Raw genomic sequence first — 18,909 nt, forward strand, 5'->3', positions numbered from 1 at the left:
CTCATAAAATATTCAGACTCCTCATGGCTTAGGGGATATAATCCTTCCTGTAAACCTCCACAATACTCTGTCTTTATTATTTTCCCTTTAGTAACCTACTCTCTGTCTTGTTCATCTATTCTATGGGATTAAAATTATCTGTTTTTAGAGATAGATGACTGGAGTGTCACACCACATGCATAAACATCTTTAAGAAGTTTTTTCTTGCTCACTTTTAACAGCATATTAAATATCCAATGCACTTGTTTTTCTGTGTTCTATGAACTGAGTTTCCTACATTGAAGCATTACTATTTTCTACAGTCCTAGAAATGACTATCTATGCACACAATCTGCTGGGACTTAAAAATCTATGAATCTAAATATAAGTACATAAATGTGTAAAATTATGTGAAAATATTTTCTTGCTTTAAGGGTGAAACCATTGTATTTCTTAAATGTCTCTAATTATAATTGCTAGATTAATACATTTTAGATTTCTGGATAACAATTTCTTTCCTAGAGTAGTTTTTTAATCAGAATTTTTCTAAAGCACTTTTTTTTATGACAATACAATTTGTTATTTTTTAGGACATGAGCATTGTTAAGGGAAATGGTACAAATGCAGAAGACATAGAATTCCTGAGCAATTTCTCACTGAAATTGCCAACCTTCTTGTTGACTGACATTTCTGGCCTAAAGTCTGCACATGACTGGATCTCCATGCTCTTCTGAAGTCATTATGACACTGCCCTCTCTGGGAACAACATGATCCTCTTTATCATTGGGGCCCAGGAATTTCCTCTCCATGCTCTCAGCTACTGACCTGGGTTTGACCATTTCTACCATGTCAACTACCTTGAAGATCCTTTGATTTTATGCAAATGAAATCAGTTTAGACTTGTGCATTGTTCAGATGCTTTTTCTTCACAGGTTCACATGTATAGAATCTAGAGTGCTAGTGGCTATGGCTTTTGACTGTTGCGTAGCAATTTGTAATCCTCTTAGATAAACTACAATTCTTACTAATTCTACAAAGATTCAGATGGGCTTCCTAGTGATTATTCAAACTATACTATTAATAGTTCCCCTACTTTTTCTCCTTAAGTTGGTTTCTTTCTTTTAAGTGAATGCCCTCTCCTATTCCTTCTGTTATCATCCAGACATGATTAAATTAGTATGTTTAGACACTCGGGCCAACAGAATATGTGAATTAGTTGAGGCCATTCTAACCATAGTGTTAGATATTTCATGCTTATATATTGATCAATAGCTCTGTCCTCACTATTGCCTCCTCTGTAGAAAGGTACAAGATCTTTGGCACCTGTGTGTCCCACATTGGAGCAGTTGCTGTTTTCTACATTCCTATGTTTAACCTGTCCTTCATGCATCACTATAATCAGTCAGTCCCCAAAGTATTACATTCAGTGATGGCCAATGTTTGCCTTCTTTTACCCCTTGTTCCCCTTGTGCTCAACTCCATCATTTACAGTTTAAAAGCAAAACAAATCTGAAAGACTATACTTAGTTTTATTCTTGCAAAATAAACAGAGATTACTCTTAATGTCTGATATTTTTGCTATAAAAATAAGTGTGGTTAGAAATTCCTCATTAGATGTGCTAGTTTTCAAGGTTTTAATTTATTTAGCAATGTTGAATGAACACTTAGATGTTCTATATTTAAAATACAAATATTCCATGTTCTCTCACAAGTTTTACAGTCTAATAAGTGAAATACAAACAATAATGATGAAGAAATAAAACTATCACTCAAAATAATTAATGTTTCCTTATAGTTTAGTGCTGTTTTCTACTAATGGCCCACAATCTACCTATCCTTCCAAGCAGCCTAACAAAATATATACTATTATTTACAGTACAATTAAAATATGTATTGTTGGTTAAATGAATGTCTAGAGAGACACATCTAACAAAGAGCAGAGTTGATATTATAAAATATGATCCTTATATCACAGACAACATGCTCTGTATTACACACTCTGTAAAATATACCCAGGGAAGATGCTATGTATATGTTCAAGTAAAATAAGGCATAGCATGAATCCATGCCTCTTTTCTCAATGTTTCATAGCTTTTTCAAATCTATTTTACCTATTGCATTCACAGCTATGTAAAATATAAATGAGAAGAACAAATAGTTCAGACAAATTATTATCAAGTGACAGCCAAAAGAAAAGTTTAGAAAATTATTTCTGGGAAATTATTTCTTATTTGGAGTAGAAATCAGTATCTAGACAAGATAATCAAATAAAATGAAAAGAATCTTAGAGCAGAGGTGGTTGCTGTATTTTTAATGATTTATTAAGAAATTTATATTATAACAATTTATATAATGAACAATGGTTCATTAAGATTTAATAAAATCCATGTCATCTGGATCACAAGAAAGTCATAGCAAAGGAACATACTCATATTTTTTCAAATTGTATAAGTGTCATTAATGACTTACATGATTTCCTTGGCCAACAAGCAAACTAGATGTTGAGGGATGATTCTTTGCTGGTAAGTTATTTATATAGAGCCATTTTCCTAAAGGTACTTCCTAAAATGGTACTCAGGAAACTTTATGGATTAAGAGACAGCCAAATGCTTAAACTTTCTGTTGTATACAGGAAATTAGAGAAGTAAACAAGTGATAAATATGATGAATGTCACATGCATCTTATATATCCTGGGATACCTTTGTGATGGACACAGTGCAAATTAGCTTACAAAGCCATTTTGTATATTTTTTCCAGCTATGGACTCATTAGAAAATGACTGTCCCCCTCGATATACTTGGTTCATGAGCATACATGTGATGTAGGTGTACTTTACTGTGTTTGCTCTTATCTGGTGTAATAGAAATTAAACAATTAATGAATGTAAATACTTACGTTCAATGAGTTTTCAATATGTATGTGAGTCTTGAATATACACAAAAATTAAAATAATGCATTTAATGGTATTGTGGCTAATAACTAATTTCCTTTGCAATCTGAAATTTAATGATTTTGAAGGATGGATCAGAAATATGTTTTGGAAGCAATTCTATGGCAAAAGCAAGAAGTGTTATATGTATGATAGTCATGGGAGAATATAAATTTTCAAATTATAGTCCTTATCTGAAATAGACATTGACATAAAGAAAACACAGAAATTCTTCTGAACTCAGCAGAATATGATTTTTTGTTTAATACCCACTATTATTCTTCTATGTCTTGCACCTTTCTAAAACTGTAGCCACAAAAAATGTAGAAATCTTTACTCATAAATCTCACAGGAGAAATAAGACAAATTAAAGATGTAAGAGGAAGGTCTGATAAATGTCTCATGGCAGACACTACTTGTTATTGTAAGGTATCCACATATAAAAAATAAAAACAAATCCTTTTTTTTCTTAAAAAAAATCAAATCAAAATAGATAGTTAATAAAAATCTGAAATGTTGAAACTGATAGAAGAAAATATATCAAGATAGAGGCATAAACTTTTCTGAAAAGGAATCCACTTACACATAGTAAATATAAATATTATGAAACATGATCACATGAAGTTAATAACTCTCTTCATAGCAAGCTAAACGATTACAAGAGTGATGAGACAAGAAAAAATGTTACGAACACACATCACCCAGTGATTGAAAACCAGAATATATGAAGAAATGCAAATACTAAATATTTCCCCAAATCATAAATGAGCTAATCAAGTAAACAGACAGCTCTCAAAAAAAAAGCACAAATGTCAAATAAATGCCTGCTAATGTTCTGTATCCTTAACTACAAGATAAACACCAATTAAAACTACCTTTGTGTTCCATCTTGAGTCATTCAGATGGTGAACAAGTAAACAAGCAAACAAATCCTAGTTAAAATATGGGGAAAATGCAATAATGGGGAAAATGTAACAAGGAACAGCTACTGTAGGAACCAGTGTGGATATTCCTCAAAGAAGTAAAACTGTCAGTCAGTACCACACAATCCAGCTATGTCATCTCATTTACATCCCCTGAAAACTCTCATTTAACACACTTTAGGAAAAGTTAGTTACATGTCCATGTTGATTGCTGCACTACTCACAATAGCTGAAAATTGGAATTAGCTTAGATGTCAATCAACAGGTTAATTGATAGTTGTTAACTGATAAATTAATTGAAAATTTAATATTGAATACTTTATGATGGAACATATGTAGATTTTAGAAAATTTTATGCACAAACATAAAAGTTACTGAGAAAAATTGAATACCTTTAATACTTTAAAGTCTATGTTTTTGATTTGGAATCTCTCATCTGTATATGACATTTCTCCATATTTAAATGTATTCTCAATACATAAATATTGATATGAATCACAAGCTATTTCTGGGATTTATAAAAAATTAGGAGTAAGAGATGATAGAAAACACCAGGAGAATATGGCCCACCAAATCAACTAGGCAGAGCTCACTCACATGGACTCACAGATATGGAAACATCAAGCATGTGGTCTAGGAGGGTCAGCACCCGTTCCTCTGCATATGTGTTATGGCCCTTAGCTTGGAGTTTGGGGGGACTCCTAACAGTGAGAGCAGGTACGTCTCTGACTTTTTTGTTTACTATTAAGACCCTTTCCTTCCTATTTGGATGCCTTGTCCAGTCTTAATATGAGAGCTTTTGTCTTATTAAAAAATAACCCCAAAACAAAACAAATCAAAAACGTGGCATATAGAGGAAATGAAATGCTCTGTAGTGTAATACAGTGGTTTCTCTTGCACACATCATAGTGGCATGAACTGATCCCAAACGTGTTACATTCAAAGAAGATTGTCATTGAGGGTGGTTCATGTTAAAGAGTAGAAATTTTTCATGTAAATAAAGATACGTATTATAAAGACTAATCAAATGTAACTGAAATTCGACAATTGTAAAATATATGCATCATAGTACTTCTAATGTTTATATGTATTTTGATTAGATAAGATGACAAAATCACACACACACACACACAGAATGAACAATATTTTATTGTGTTCAAAGATAAAATCTGTGTTTTCCATCAATGTATATATCTAATGAAGTAGACTTTCCTATCAAGTACATCTTCTATATCCTTTACATGTTAATTGTAAGCATTTAAATTTTATTTTTTGTTATTTATATTTAATAAAACCATAGTTTTAAAAATAGTTATGGTAAGAGTGTATGAAGAACAAGAATGTTTTTGAGAGCTCATGATCTGAAATAAGCAGTCAGGTGAAGATGACCCTTTATCCCTTCATAAATAGCCTCTAAACATATGGTCAGCAAGGAGGCCTAGCACTGGCCTTCACTATCATGATTTTAAAATGTTTAAATATTTTTAATCAAAACAAAATTTCTTTCTCTTTCTCCAGTCCCTCTGAGACCCACCCTGAGCCCCTCCCAAGCTCCTTCCACTCTCAAATTGACAGCCTTTTTCTTTCATTTTAACTATTACACACACATGTGTGTACAGAAGTATATATGAACACTCTCCTGAGGTTGCTTTGCTGTTTTGCTTACCTTGGTTCTTTATCACAGCCAGAGAACCAGGAATCCTGCAAGATTAAATCTTTTAGATAAGATGAGAAGTTCTTTTTTATTCTCCCCTTTTTTAAAATTTAAATTTGGAAAAGCTTGTTTTACATGTCAATCCCAGTTCCCTCTCCCTTTCCTCCTCTCTTGACCCCACTAACCCCCTATCCTACCTGCTTTCTGCACCCCAGGTAGGATGAGGCCTTCTATGGGTGATCTTCAAAGTCTGTCATATCATTTGAAGCAGGGATTAGGCCTTCCACTCTGTCTAGGCTGAGAGCGTATTCCTCAATGTGGAATGGGCTCCCAAAATCCCATATACTAGGGATAAATACTGATCCACTACCAGAGACCCCATAGACTGCCCAGTCCTCTTAACTATCATACACATTCAAGGGGTCTAGGCCAGTCCTATACTGGCTTCCCAGCTATCAGACTGGGGTCCATGAGCTACCCCTTGTTCAGGTCAGCTGTTTCTGTGGATTTCTCCAGACTGGTCTTGACCCCTTTGTCAAAACTCCTCCCTCACTGCTACTGGATTCCAGGAGAACAGCTCAGTGTTTAGCTGTGGGTGTATGCTTCTGCTTCCATCAGCTACTGGATGAAAGTTCTAAGATGGCATATAAGAAGTCTCAACCATATGTTTGCCCAAACAAAACCTGAACATTGATCAACACCAGTGTAGACCCCTGGATGAAGACCTATACCTACACCAGGACCGCTCCCTTAGATGAAGAGAAATATGCAAATAATGACTACTGGGTGAGGGAAAAATATTCCTCCTAAGTGATGAGATTTCTAATTCTTTATCTAATACCAAGTAGTTGATCCTAAAAACATATAAAACATATACATACAAGTAATAATAGATGGACTCAGCTGGTTATATTTATGTAATTATTTTGGGTGAGTACCTGTATGCATAGCAGTAATACTTAAAAGATGTCAAAAATGTGTGAAAGAATGAGGGGCTTGGGATGAGATAGAGGAGGAAAATGATGTAATTCTATTTTAAATAAAGTAGATTTTAAAAAACATAATTCAAAAAGTAAAAAATAAATGTACCATAAATCCTATATTTTTTTTTTTTACCTTTTTGAGACAGGGGTTCTTTGTGCAACAGCCCCAGTTATCCTGAAACTAACTCTGTAAACTAGGATGGCCTCAAAGTCACAGAGATTTGCTTGCCTCTGCTTCCCAAGTGCTGGGATTATAGGTGTGCACCACCACTCCCTGGCCATAAATCTTTTTGTTTGTTGGTTGGTTTGTTTGTTTGTTTTGGGACAGGGTTTCTCTGTGGTTTTGGAGGCTATTCTGGAACTAGCTCTTGTAGATCAGGCTGGTGATCTGCCTGCCTCTGCCTCAAGAGTGCTAGTTAAAGGCATGTGCCAACACCTCCCTGCCATAAATCTTTTCTAAAGTTGCTATTACTATTGCTACAACCTACAACACTAGGACTAGGACTAGGACTAGGAACTATAGATGGCAATTGCAATGAGGTGTATTTATAGAGATAGGGGAATAACTAACTAAAGCCTCAACTCTCCCAGAATCTAAGAACATCTACAATCAGTACAAATATAAGTCTTCCCCGATGAGGATCAAAAATAAAAGAAAGAAAGAGCTAAGACAAAAATACAAGGAAAAATGAGGAGACAAAGGCAAAGAAGAAATAGAAGCCAGGAATTACAAGCTGAAAACACATACATTAAAAAAAAAAAAGTCCCGAATAGAAATAGCAATAGGAAACAGAACAGAGACTGTTAGGACAGTCAAAGTGCAAATATAAGGAGACAAAAGAGGAAGACCACAGGAGTAAAAACAGAGAATACAACAATACAACTTTATCTACAGTGGGAAAGTTTAGTCAGAAAGAAAATAAATATAATTGTTATTTACTTGGGAAATTGGCTAATCGTGGCTTACCAAAATATCCTGATAATGAAGTTGTCTTATTCAAAACCTTCAGGTAAATGTTGATTTTCAATTACAAACAAGTAGATGGAATTTATTATATGTTCAAGAGATAAAAATCATTATAAAGTAATGAGTAAATGTATAATTTAGGAAGTGGTATCAATTTATTAACACGAGGAACACATTATAATGTCCCCATTAACCTTTATTTCCAGTAGATTTTAGATAAACTTGCCATTGGGAAATAGTGTTTGATGTCTACAGCTAAGATGATGGCAAAGAAAACCATTTTATCCTCAGGAAATTTTCTTTAATATTGTGACAAATTGAGTGTGTGAGTGTGTGGCTTGAGTCATTTCTCTTTTTGGTCTGTCTTTAGCAGTTGTCATTACCTGCAGTTCTTTGCTGATATTTCTCCCTCAATGTCAATATTAATAACTTGTGCCTGAACCTCAGAACAAACCAAAGCAATGACATACAAATAGAATAAAACAAGCCTGGAAAAGACAACAGTAATGGTATCATGTCACTAATAAATGCATGACAAGTGGTGTTCTGAGATGAATGGATGATATGTCAAAACTATACATACAGAGTAGAACACCATCAATACAGATAGTCAATGATATGAAATGGGAATAAGTAGGTCAAAGAATGAAACTTGAAGTAGAAATCTACATATCATAAGAATTTATACAAATTAGTAAAGTAGATATTGCATGCATGAATCATATACATACACACACACACACACACACACACACAGAGAGAGAGAGAGAGAGAGAGAGAGAGAGAGAAAGAGACAGAGAGAGAGAGGATACTATCTATGGAAGGTGATAGGCCATATTGTTTGACTCTCATAATCATTTACATACTTGATGTATTATTTTGTATGCCTTAATTACATACATCAGAAATGAATTAAAAGAACAAAGAAGGATATTCCTGTCATATCTTCAGTTCAGTATATGGACAGCCTAAATTAAAATTTCCCCAACATTGAAATTAACATAAAAGTCAGCTCAGAGCATGAGCAAAGCAATTAAAATATTATGATCTACCTTATTTTCAGAACTATCTGAGACTGAAAGAAATATTTGTATTCAGATTAAAAGAATTTGAATAGTGTCTTGGCATGGAATAAGAGAAATTTCCCCAAGTGTCTAGAACACTACCACACTATCTCTCTCTCTGTCTCTCTCTGTGTGTTGTGTGTGTGTGTGCTTGTGTGCCCATGTGTGCCTGACATTTTTATATATGTTGTATGTGCTGTGTTTGTTTCTAATATCCAGATATCCAGATTGTTTTCATGAAGTCAACTGTAAAACAGGAAATAAATCAAAACTTTCAGAGTGAGGAAAATAATAAAGTCATAAATTTCAGTATTAATGATTTAATTCAGTATTAATGATGTCATAGGAATAGAAAAGTAACTGCTCTTGGCAGGTGGGAAGAATGCTTTACTTAAGCCCCCAGGCCCAGTGAAAGTGCAATTTCACTGCTCAGGGCTGGACTGGAAAAGCAGGACTGATTCTAACATAAAGGATGAGGGAACATTTGACTTTGGAGAAATTAGAGAAATTTTCATCATGTGAGAGACTGGCTAGAATGTAACTTAAATTCTCTTTGGAGGTACAGGTTATATTACCTAAGCCCTTTGTTCACATGATAAACTGGAGAGGGAAAATTTGGAAATAAACATGAACTTATAACGAAATGTAATCAGGATAATAAGGTCACTGCTGGACAGTTGGAGACCTATTGCAGAATGTCTAAGACATCATTCAGAACAGTTTTCTCAATGGGTCAGGGCTGAGTCTAGTTAGATTCAGAGAGTTGGGATCTGTCATGGGAAATCAGGAAAAAGCTTTACTGATTCCATCCTTCTGGGGTTCCTGTGTGTTTGCAGTAGATGCGAATGTACCACTTAATATTTTATATACTGTTCTATTAAAAGTTATAAGCAGCATTCTGAAAGAGAAAATACTAATACAAGAAATCCTAAGTGTAGGACAGTGTATCTCATGGCAGGCTGCTTGCTTAGTGCAAGCAAAACCCCAGGATTGACGTTTATAGACTCTCCATGTTTCTGAGTCTGTCTGTTTCTCTGTGTGTTTCTCACATAAATTTTTATTTATGAATGATTTCATGTACACATGAAATAAAAAATACATAAACTAAAAAACATTTTATGCTCTTGCCATTTATGAGTTTTAAAGGATTTATTTTTGCATGTGGCAATATTTTGGCTGCCTTTATGTATGTGTACTACATGTGAGCCTGATGCTTGTGGAGGCCAGAAAGGCCCTCATCTTTCCTGGGTGTAGAGTTACAAATATTTGTGAGCCACAAATTTCTTACAAAGCCAAGATTCTTTTTTTTTTTTTATTTTTTTTTAAATTTATTTTATATAACAAAGTCCATTTAAATGAAAACAAACATTTATAGGCAATATTTGGGAATTTGGGCGTCGTTCTTTCCAAACTACTTCCTGCTGGTAAGGGGCGCTGTCATGGGGGATTCTGAGAAGATTCAGAAATCCTGGCTGTAGTCTGTAAGGCTGCTTTGTCCAGCTGTTTTGAATGTAGGATCACCTGGTACTCTGTTTCAGGTGGTCTGGCTTGATCTAACCACATTAGTCTGCAAGGAATCCACATCTTTTCATTTTCTGTGGAAACAAAAATAGAAAACCTTTTCCCCAGTAACTTGTCCTTGAACTTAAATTTTGGAGTCAAAGCATTTTTTTTTAAATTTAATTTATTATTTTACATGTCGATCCCAGTTCCCTCTTCCTCCCTCCCTCCCTCCTTCCCTCCCTTTTACCCTCTCTGCCCTCTCACATGCACTCTAACCACCCTCCCCTCCCATCCCCCCACCCCAATTCCATATGTAGGGGAATGCCATCCAGTTGGGGTCATGTAGATCTGACAGGTCATGTGAAGCAAAGACATCTGTTCAACTATGTTCATAGCAGCACTATTTGTAATAGCAAGAACCTGGAAGCAACCTAGACGTCCCTCAATTGAGGAATGGTTAATGAAGATGTAGCACATCTACACAATGGAATACTACTCTGCAGAAAAAAGTAATGGTATCTTGAAATTCGCAGGCAAGTGGATGGCACTTGAAGAAAGCATCCGGAATGAGGTAACCCAGTCACAAAAAGAGGAACACAGTATGTACTCACTCATATATGGATTTTAGACCTAGATCAAAGGATCACCAGCCTATAATTCACACCACCAGAGGAACTAGGATACAAGGTGTATTCTAAGAGATTCATATAAAGTCCCTCACAGAACTGGGAAGGGACAAGTCCCCCAGAGCTCAGGGGAAGTGCGGGGGGGGGGGCAGCGAATGGAGAGAGAAGTAGGAGAAAACGAGGGGGAGGAAAGGAAAATATGTGCGACCAGGAAGATTGAGCCTGGTTAGGAATAGAAGACAAGAAAGAGAGAGAGATAAAGAGAGAGAGAGAGAGAGAGAGAGAGAGAGAGAGAGAGAGAGAGAACATAAAAGAGGGAGCCAATATTGGTTTGAAGATAAAATTGAACACAAAGAAAGGTCTAGAGAACTACAAGACTGCTCCCAACTAACAATTTGAGCTTCTGTGGAAAGGCTACCATAAATGCCCTTCCTGGAGAGTGAGATCAACAACTAACTTATCCATGGAGCCCTCAACTAATGCCTGTTGGAAACAGGAGCAAACACCCATACATAAACACTGAGTCGAAGTAGAACTCAGATGCAGATGGAGAGGACATGACCAGGCAGCAGAAACACATAGAGACAGCTTACCTGAACAAGGAGGAGCTATCGGGTCACCAGACTGATAGCTGGGAAGCCAGCATGGGACTGACTCAGGCCCCCCTGAATATGGGTCTCAGCCAGAAGGACTGAGCAGTCTAAGGGACCTCAGACAGTGGAGCCAGGATGTATCCTGGCACAAAAGGATTTTGTGAACACATCCCCCATGGAGGGATAACTGCCTTAATCTAGAGACAGGAGAGAAGCCCTAGTCCCTACTTCACATGACCTGTCAGATCTACAAAGCCAAGATTCTTAACTATTCAGTTTCAACTAATCTGAGTCTTTCTTGATCAGTTGGGCACTTTTGCTTTGGTTGTAAGGAGGCGTGAGTCTCTTGAGTGTCGTGGAATATTATTTTCAGGGGTGTTAATTTGTTTATGTTGTGGAACATTTGTCTTAATGATAAAAACATGTGTTGCATCCTTTTATGTTGCATTTGTTTAACTATGTGAACCTGTTGTTGTTGTTTTATTTTGTGTTTGCCTGTTTATAACATCTAATTGGTCTAATAAAGAGCTGAACATCCAATAGTGAGGCAGAATAAAGTAGATGGGGTGGGCAGGCAGAGAGAATTAATAGAAGGAGAAAACTGGGAAGAAGGCTAGAAAGAATGAGAAAAGGAAGAGAGGAGGGCTCCAGGTGCCAGCTACCCTGTGGTGAAATTTTGTTTGTGATCTAACAAATAAAACTTGCCTGAAGATCAGAGTGTAGAGCTAGCCACACTGGTTAGGCATAGAGGCCAGGCAGTGGTGGCACACACCTTTAATCCCAGCACTTGGCAGATGGATCTTTGTGAGTTCAAGGCTGCCCAGGGCTACCTGAGATTTAATCTGTCTGAAAGAAACACACAAATGTAATCTCAGCATTTGGGATCCCATGGCTTTAATCCAAGTTCTAAGGAGGTGAAGATAAGAAAGTATATGGCTGGGCCAAGGGAGGAATATAAGGTGAGAGGAGACAGAAGCTTGTAGGTAGTCTGAGGCCACAGTCTGAAGCAGTCAGTCTGAGGATATAGTTAGAGGCAGCAGTCTGAAACAGGCAGTCTGAGGAAACAGTATAAGGAAGCAGTCTGAAGAGCAGTGCGGTCTGAGTCAGTCTCAGCTTGCAGTCTAAGGACAGGATGGCCCCTTTGGCCTAAGCACTGGTAGACATAAGAACTCTCTAGTAGCTGACTGGTCTTCTTCTTTGATCTTTCAGCTTTCACCCCCTGATAGCTGAGCTTTTTATTATTAAAAGCAATTTGAATTTTTCAAACACCACCTAGCCACACAGCCAGATACAGAATAGAAAGGAAAGAAAAGATAAATACAAATAGAGAAAAGTAAAAGCCTCAAAGGCAAAAAAGAGACATTATAATGTAAGAAAAGCAGACAAGAAACAAGCCAAGCTAAGGCCTGCATTCAGGCTCCATGTATATTTATTTGGGAGCTGGGTGGTGGACCCCTAAAAGAGCAAAGAATAAAGAGTAAAATACCCAAGTACACTTGAGGGTTCTAGTTGTAGCATGATTTTTCTGGCCCAGCAGGTCCTACTGCCCTTCAGAGCCCCAAAGAAACACACAGACAATATATTAATTATGATACTGTTGGCCAGTGACTAGTGTTATTTATTGGCTAGCTCTATCTTAAATATTAACTCATTTCTATTAATCAAAGTATTTGCACATGGTCTTGCCTTGCTGGGAATGCTGGACCTGCATCTTGTTTGCCTGCTACATCTCTGCTGAAAAGAGTGTGATTTCCTGTTTGTCCCTGCTTATATTCTGATTCTGCCCAGCTATATCACTTCCTAGGATTGATGACAACTCCTCTCTGTCTTCACTCCCTAGAATCCTGTTTGTCTCTTACTCCTACCTGCCATTCTGCCTGGCAAAATAGCATTTTATTCATCAACCAATAAGACAAACATATATACAGAAGAGCATTCTCCATCATCTGGTGGTTTTAGAATTCTAATATTTATTTTTATTTCTATTTTATATATCCATCCCAGTTCCCTCTCCCTCCCTCTCTCCCTGCCTCCCTCCATCCTTCCCTCCCTCTCTCCTTCTTTCTGTCTCTCTCACCCTCCCATGCACCCCCACCCACCCCTCCCATCCCTATCTCACTCCACATGTAGGGTAATGCCTAATAGTGGCAGGGAGCTTATGGTCCACAGTGGGAAAGAAAATGTGTGAGAGATGGATAAATGGGAGGATAGTGTCAGAATCAAGAGCAGCATGTTGAGGGACAAAAAGGAATTGAAGGGAAAATTAATAGCTGAAGGAGGAAGGAAGAACAGACACCATAGAAAGGAGGTGACAATTTGGATAGTAATGTGATTTCCTAAGGAGGCTATTGAAATTTCAGATTATTCCTCAGGGATGCATGAAAAGTGAAAAGAGTCAACAGACTTGATGAAAAACACTGGGAACAAAGAGTCAAGAAGATGAGTGAAAAAAGTCTATCTAGACTTGCCCTCGGACAATGAGTCAATTTGAGAGAAAGGAAGATCTCACAAGGGAAATAAAGCCTATACTTGAAGGTAGAACACAGATCTCATTCAAAACTAGGATTCAGGAAGAACATCCCAACCTGGAGGTAGACATTCTTGCTCAAGCCAGAGTCAGGAAGAAAGACTTTCAGCTGTGTATGGAGCTTCTGAGATAGAAGCCGGTGTTTCTAGCTCAATTGTGTTTGCTTGGGAAATTAGCACAATTTATGCATTGTACTCACATCTCAAGAACAAAGAGCTGTTATTTCTGTGATTTAACTGATTTTCCTTCAGTACAATGATTCAGAAACCTAACTTATCAATTGGTCTCAAGACAAGAGCTTAGACAAAGGCCTCAGGAAATGTGAACATAGAGTCATTGGTAGGTGGTTGTTAGTCCAATTATCAATTAGTTGCTAAGTTGTAGTATTGTGAAACTTGTAAAAGAACTGTAAAGACGCTTTATCCAGGGGAACTCTCATGGTGGTATAGGGTGATCACGGGGCTTTGTAGTAGAGAAGAACAATTAGGTTCAAGTCATAATAACTGAATAAAAGTAGAATTGATAGACTGAGAATTTGTAAACAAGTTGGTGATTGGATGAGGAAAGTCTAATAGGAAACACCAAAGCTTGATTTGCTGAAGTTGCTTTCTGAATGTAGGTCTAGCTGATCAATTATCAACCAAGAAATTGTAGAATATTTGGCAATCTACTTATTACTTTGGTTAATCTAATATAAGCAATGAAGAAGTTTGGTTAAACCATCTTGATAAAACTCTCACTAAAATTGTACAATTAAAGATGAACATGGGAATTGAAGTCCAGGATCAGTTGAGAGAAGAGTTGTAAGTGAGACTGAGCAATCCACTCAAAAATCTTTGATTTGTTTATTTATTTATTTACTTATTTTAAACCACAATCAAAGTTTTTCTACCTTTCCCTTTCCAGTTCCTCCCCTCCCCCACTGTATCCACTCTGCCTCTGCTGTTTCTCTTCAGATACAGGCTAACCTCTCCTGGATGTCAGCTAGCCATGGTATATCAAATTGCATTGAAATAGATGTCTCACTGCTGAAGAATCTTTATCATTGTGTGTAATTGTTATAGAGACATGAAAAACAGACAACTTCTGTATACTGCATGAATAAGATGGTGTTAGTCAAAGGCTCAATAAGAAGTGTTTAAGGAAGTAAAATAAGTGAACAAAGTACTTATTCTAATAAAAAAATTTTCATTGTTTATTTTAATAGTTTGTTGTGTAAAATTGTCATTGTCCATATCAATTTGGGTTTATCAGCTGCAGGAATGTATTTATAGTTTCCAAGAGCCTATGTTGTATAAGAATAGTTTAAATGAAGAGACTACTTTCTGTCACATTATCTTAAAAACCAAGTTTTCACATGGATGCATATTTTCTATTTTCGAGGACACATATTGAATATTCCATTATGCAATATAAAATATCTTAAGGCTGATATTGCCTAAATTCTAGTGTTTGGTGCAGGAAGGTATTTTACAAGCTACCAAAAGACACATAAACACCAACCCAGCTACAAAAGCTTTTACTTACAATCTGTCCTGCCTGCAAGATATGTTAGGACAATGTTGCACAGAACTTGTGGGAGTAGACAATAAATGTCTCATTTAATTTAAGTCCCACTCTACAAGTAGGAAACTATATCCAGAAGTGCTAGGTTGACCAAGAACCAAAGACTGTATTGGGAAGAATTAGGGAAAAATCAAATACTACAGGTCTAAGAATATATTAATAAAATGAATATGAATTGATTCATTGCCTTATTCAACTATTATTAGATAAACTTCCTTTTGCAGAAGATGAGAACAGATGCAGAAAACCACAAACAACACACACACACATGTTCTCTCTCTCCCTCACACACACACACACACACACAGGCACAGAGAGAGAGAGAGAGAGAGAGAGAGAGAGAGAGAGAGAGAGAGAGAGAGAGAGAGAGAGACTGAGAGAGACAGAGAAACAGATAAAGAGGCGATTCCTTGGAAACAGTTCAAAATGAGATGTCTCCATCAAATTCCTCCCCTCAGAGCTCAGGGGACCCCTAAGAAGAGGAAGCAGAAAGAGTGCAAGAAAGAAAGGGAATGGAGGACATCAAAAGAACAAGGCCCCTGAATAAACTGAGCAAGGTTTATATGAACTAACAGAAACTGAAGCAGCAAGCACAGGGCGTATGTGGATCTGTACCAGGTACTCTACATAGATATTATAGCTTCCAGCTTAGTATTTTATGGAACTCATGAGTGTGTGAACAAGTGGGTCTATGAGTCTTGCACCTCCTTTTGGACTGTTATCATTATGTTGGGTTGCCTGGCCAATCTTATAGTGTGATGGTTTTTGTTTTATCTTACTACATTTTATTTTGTCTTGTTTGATTGTTATTTCTTAGAAGCCTGTTGTTTTCTAATGAGAGACAGAAAAGGAGTGCATCAGGAGAAGAGGGAAGGTGGGAGAATAAATGGAAGGAGTAAAGGGAGGGAAAGATTAATCAGTATATATTTATGGGGGAAAATCTATTTTTCAATAAAAGAAAAGGCTGCCATTGCAAACTAGATAGAACTAGAAATGCATGCTATGCTTACATTAATCTTTAGTCTTGGACATCAAGTCAAGAAATTTGCAAGGCAGATTCTTTGATATTGGTGAATATATGAAAAGATGATACTGAAGTGTTAAGATACATTGTGGGTCCTTATTGATTCATTCTGGTTCGTTTTCATTACAAATTGGACTTTCTTGAGATTAAACATCTTTGTCAGTCTTTTTTCTGACATAGTTTTTCTCATATTATGTTTCTCATCTGTTGGCTCTTTACACAATATATAATGGGATTCATCACTGGAGGCACAAGCAGGAAAATGTCAGCCATGAGGATCTTTGATACAAGAGAACTAAAGTTGGCAATACGGTAGATAACAGCAAGGGAGATGACAGGGACATAGAAGATGAGCACAGCATAGATGTGGGAGACACAAGTACTGAGAACCTTGAGTCTTTCCCTTTGGGATGCGATGCCCAGCACAGCTCTCAGGATCAGTGCATAGGACAAGAAAATAAATGTTATGTCCAGGATGCCTGAGAGAGCCACAAATAAACCATAGATGACATTGATCTTGTTGTCTGAGCAGGCCAGCTTCATGACATCCTGGTGGAGGCAGTAGGAATGTGAAAGCAGATTCTTCTTGCAATATCTTAGATGCTTTAGAGTTACAGGGAAAGGCAGAAACAACAAAACATTCTTGAGAGCAAAAGCAAGCCCAATTTGAAGGACCCTGGCACTGGTAAGGATGGAAGAATATCTCAGAGGGTTACAGATGGCAATAAAACGGTCAAAGGACATAATGAGAAGTACAGATGACTCCATAGCTGAGAATTCATGAATAAAAAACTCCTGGGCAAAACACACACCAGGAGAAATTTCAGGAGAATTGAACAAGAAAACCTTGAGCATGGTAGGGAGAGAAGAAATGGATAGTCCTAGGTCTGAGATAGCCAACATGGAGAGGAAATAATACATGGGTTCATGCAGAGAAGGCTCTGATTTTATAAAAAAAAAAAAAAAAAAAAAAAAAAAAGAGGATAGTGCAGTTGCCCAGGATGGCAATAGTGTACAGGAGACATATAGGAATGGAGATCCAGATGTGTGCAGATTCCATCCCTGGGAACCCAACCAAATAGAAAGTAGAAATTTCAGTAATAGAGATGTTGAGAATGGACATACCAGCATATGTGGGAATCAAGATGAGAGCTTAATGCCTGACTTTGTCCTATTGAAACCTTCAAGGTGCTGTTAAACCGAGAGATATAGTAATTATTCTTAGAAATGCATCCAACATGGAAGAAAAATTGAGTATAAATAACCATGCTAGTATATATTAATATGCAACTATCCATTAAAATGATAACTAGGCTCATAAAAGAGCACTCTTTAATTGTTTCTTCTTGGAATCCATTATTTTTTTTATTTTTTTGTTTTATATCAAAACTGTATAAGAGAGATCCTTGATTGATTATATGCTTCTTGTTGTCTACTTAACCACATGCAGTTTTTAAAACAATGTTCCCATTGACCAGTTCAGTTGATTAATTCTGTACCTGTGTATTTTTGCTGTTGTTATTTTTTCCTGGTATCCTGGATTAGCATAGTTCATTTAACATTGATAGTATGCACTTCACTGTGCAGTATTTAGGTGGAAATATACAACTCATTTGACTTTTTATGTTGAACATTTTTTTTGCAAACAGTCTTTTATGTTCAATTTTTTTAATGTTGTCAGCTATTATCGTATTAAATTCATTCTTTTAAATTTTTATTTAGTTGAATTTTCTTAGGCATTTCAATGTAAAGCCTAAGATTGCATTCTGTGTGTGTGTGTGTGTGTGTGTATGTGTGTGTGTGTGTGTGTGTGTGTGTGGTATGTGTGCGTAATTTTTTTTCTTTTTAAGGAGTATTTATTTGTGCATATCAACTGTATAAAACAATTAGTTTCATTGCAACATTACAGTGTATGTCAGTAATGTAGCATCTCTTATGTTGAATTTTTTGCATGATTGTTGCATTATATAATTCATTAATTTTTCTTGGCATTACAATGTAGTTAAAATATATCTGCCTTCCCTTTCATCCCTCTACACCCTCATATGTACCCTTCCATGCTGTCTTTCAAAGTATTGACTTCTCTTTTCATTAATTGTTGTTACATATAAGTGGGTATATATACATTTTTGGTAATTTCTCTTTAACTGTTTAAAAATGTGTGTTTAGTTTCTAATTTATCTGAATTATTAAGCACTAACAATTACTTTTCTGCTAAAAGTGAATTATTTTAAATGAGCATGCATTTCTATTTACATTTAATAATCACTTTAATACTTTCCATTCAATTTATTGGGATGCTTTCATGTTATTTACAACATATTTTTATTTTAATTGCTAAATTAATAGTTGTATGTATTTGGATACAATGTGGTGTTTTGTATATATGCACAAGAAATGATTGTTTCTTCAAATAAATCACATAAAGGCAAAATCAGTTGTTGTAACTAATGCTGTATATTCTTCTTGATTAAGAATCCAGATCCATTAAGGATCTTAGTTCTTAATGAAGAAATGACTGTCCTGGCCAGTGAATGTCAACTCCCCAGATGAGCTTCTGGTACTGACCT

The 18,909-nt window shown here is 36.2% G+C and overlaps 1 protein-coding gene and 1 pseudogene across 1 annotated transcript; one reads left to right on the forward strand and one right to left on the reverse strand.

Moving 5' to 3' along the window:
* Positions 1–572: 572 nt before the first annotated feature.
* LOC127228949 (olfactory receptor 51F1-like) lies at positions 573–1,525 on the forward strand (annotated as a pseudogene).
* A 15,000-nt stretch (positions 1,526–16,525) lies between these two features.
* On the reverse strand, positions 16,526–17,462 carry LOC127228047 (olfactory receptor 51A4-like). Its single transcript, XM_051192487.1, is given in 2 exon segments — positions 16,526–17,296; positions 17,298–17,462. Coding segments are annotated over 2 exon segments (936 nt in total).
* Positions 17,463–18,909: the final 1,447 nt, after the last annotated feature.

Source organism: Phodopus roborovskii, unplaced genomic scaffold, assembly GCF_943737965.1.
Source record: "Phodopus roborovskii unplaced genomic scaffold, PHOROB, whole genome shotgun sequence".
NCBI lineage: Eukaryota > Metazoa > Chordata > Mammalia > Rodentia > Cricetidae > Phodopus > Phodopus roborovskii.